A 2,572-nucleotide genomic window follows, 5' to 3' on the forward strand; every position below is an offset into this window, starting at 1 on the left:
TAAGTGGCCGGGCTGCCGGTACCTTCCAGGCTTTCCTGAGCGTCGGACGAGAGGCCCCCGTGCCGGAGCTGGTCCTGCAGGAACCGCACGATGGCGTAGGCCAGCCGCTTCCGGTTGTCCATCCTGCCGCGGGGACGCCACCGGGCGTAGATCTGCGAGATCGGGGCTGGTCAACGCCCCGTGGCTATCGCCGGGCGCCCTGTGGGTCCCTGGTCCCACGCTGACCGGAGGCAGGAGGCGGAGCTGGTGCAGACTGCCTGGCCGAGCACTGCCCCTCGCCACCTCCCGCGACCCCCACACCTGCCTGGGCACCCGCTCCGGAACACGGACGTCTCAGAAACCGGGCGTAGATCTGCGAGATCGGGGCTGGTCAACGCCCCGTGGCTATCGCCGGGCGCCCTGTGGGTCCCTGGTCCCACGCTGACCGGAGGCAGGAGGCGGAGCTGGTGCAGACTGCCTGGCCGAGCACTGCCCCTCGCCACCTCCCGCGACCCCCACACCTGCCTGGGCACCCGCTCCGGAACACGGACGTCTCAGAAAGCTCGCAGATGAGCACGCGCCGAGAAAACAGCAGGGCTCTGGTCTGCGCCAGTAACCGGCCGGTTAACTCCAACCTCCCACAGACGTCTCCAAGCTCCCGCCCCGTTTCCGGAGCGCGACCACGGTCACAGAACCAGAGACCCCGGACTTCACCCAGGAGATAGGCAGGTGCTCCCCTCTGGACCGACCTGCCCAGGACCAGCCCCATGCGCCGTCCTGAGCCGGCACCGGTGTTGTGTCCACCTGCTGACACTGTTCCAGTCTCCCCGAAACCCGTGTCCACACCCTCACCTCCGGGACCTCAGAATGCGCCCTGCCCTGGAGACGAGGTCTGTGGAATTAACCAGTCCCAGAGCAGGTGGCCCTGACCCAGGACCTCTGTCCTCACTACACGGGGACACTGGCACCCCAGGAAGGCCACCACCTGGATAGAAGCCAGAGATCGGGGTGACGGGTCGCCTGGTGGAGGAGCCCCGAAGATGGCCGGCCAGCTGCGGGGAGTCCTGGAATGCATTCTTCCCGTCCCCCCGGAGGCAGCCGTCGGGCCCTGCTCAGGGACTTCCAATAGGAAATGCCTGCAGTTCGCCTGCACCCCATGGGACAGGACGCAGACCCAGTGACCCAGTGCGAGGCGGGCTTCATAAACAGCCCCCTCCAACCTGGTCGTGACCTGAACAACTGGGTCTGTCCCGCTTTCGGCTCAGGCAGGGGGGCCTGGGGACCTGGGGACATGGCGAGGGCCAGGCAGCTGTCAGGGCGACTGGGCCATCACTGCATGTTGGTGACCACACGCGTGTCCACGGGAACCGGCAGCCCAGGGCCGGCGTGCTCCGAGCAGACGGGCTCCTGGCGCTCTGGACAAACGTCCATTGTGAGTGCCCAGCGGGGCGGGGCCTTCAGGACAACTGCCCACAGGACGGCCTGTGGGTTGCTTAACCGTACCCGTCCTGGTCGGCAGCAGCAAGGCTCGCGTGGCCGCAGGAGCCGGCCCACACGGGAACGCTGCTTGGCCGTGAAAAGGGCAGAGGCAGTCGGGGTGTGCGCACAGGCCGGGTGGGGGCGGGCACGCCAGATGCAGGGCAGGCCCTGGCCAGAGGGACGGGGCTGGGCAGGGGGCGTCCCAGCGGGCTGCGGTTGGGGGCAGGCCCTGGCCAGAGGGACGGGGCTGGGCAGGGGGCGTCCCAGTGGGCTCTGGGTGGGAAAAAGGAGGTTCTAGAAGCCGGGCGGATCCCAGTGGGCTCTGGTTGGGAAGACGGAGGTTCTAGAGACGGGCGGGCGGCCATCACTTTTAAGTGCGAGTGAGCCTGGCAGAGGGAGCGAGAGGAAGAGGGGGACGGACGCGGGTGTTTCCGACAGGTGAGACCCTCCTGCCAGTCTCCAGGTGCATGCTGCCCACTGGGATGCCCTCGTAGCTGGCCCGCGTGTGCTCAGAGCCAGGCTATAGGGAGCTTCGCAACCCTGGGAACAGAGCCTGGACCTCTGCCCGAGGGCTCCACCCTCCGCGCTGTTCTGAGTGACAGATGGTTTGGGTCGCCTCTTCCCCTAAAGTTTACTTGCTCGCTCCTTCCACGGGAGCCCCCAACGGGTCTGGATGCTGCGGTCTTCCCTCGGTGTGGGCCAGCCCTGGGCCACGGGCACAGCATGCATGCCAACACACTCAGGTCTCTGGGCACGGACACGGAGCCCTCCCGTGCCTGTCCTGGCCGAGTGCTAGCTTCCTCTTGTCACTGTCCGGCCCCCAAGAGGCTCTCTGTACTTGTTTTTGCTATAGGGCGCGTGCGCTCGCCAGACAGAGAGAGACAGAGAGACAAAAAGCGAGAAATCACCCCCCAAGGGGGATGGTCACGCCGCAATCCCTTCTTCTCCATTCTCCTCTCGGGATCTTGGGCACACGCGCCCGGAGTGAGTTTAAGCCACCGGGTCCAGGATGCGAACCGCGGTCGACTACATGAGAGTCCTGCAACATAGCCATTATGCTAACTGCTAGTCCCAGAAATAAGTATTTAAAAAAAAAAAAAAAAAAATGACAGCC

At 65.6% G+C, this 2,572-nt stretch overlaps 1 protein-coding gene across 1 annotated transcript in view; it reads right to left on the reverse strand.

Moving 5' to 3' along the window:
- SGTA (small glutamine rich tetratricopeptide repeat co-chaperone alpha) overlaps positions 1-186 on the reverse strand; it is a gene marked incomplete in the record, with an annotated part of 9,899 nt that extends 9,713 nt beyond the window's left edge. The window contains 1 exon segment of the mRNA XM_027769574.1: positions 23-186. Within this exon segment, the coding sequence (XP_027625375.1) occupies positions 23-122 (100 nt within the window).
- Positions 187-2,572: the final 2,386 nt, after the last annotated feature.

This window comes from Tupaia chinensis, unplaced genomic scaffold (genome assembly GCF_000334495.1).
Source record: "Tupaia chinensis unplaced genomic scaffold, TupChi_1.0 Scaffold149964_2, whole genome shotgun sequence".
Classification (NCBI taxonomy): domain Eukaryota; kingdom Metazoa; phylum Chordata; class Mammalia; order Scandentia; family Tupaiidae; genus Tupaia; species Tupaia belangeri.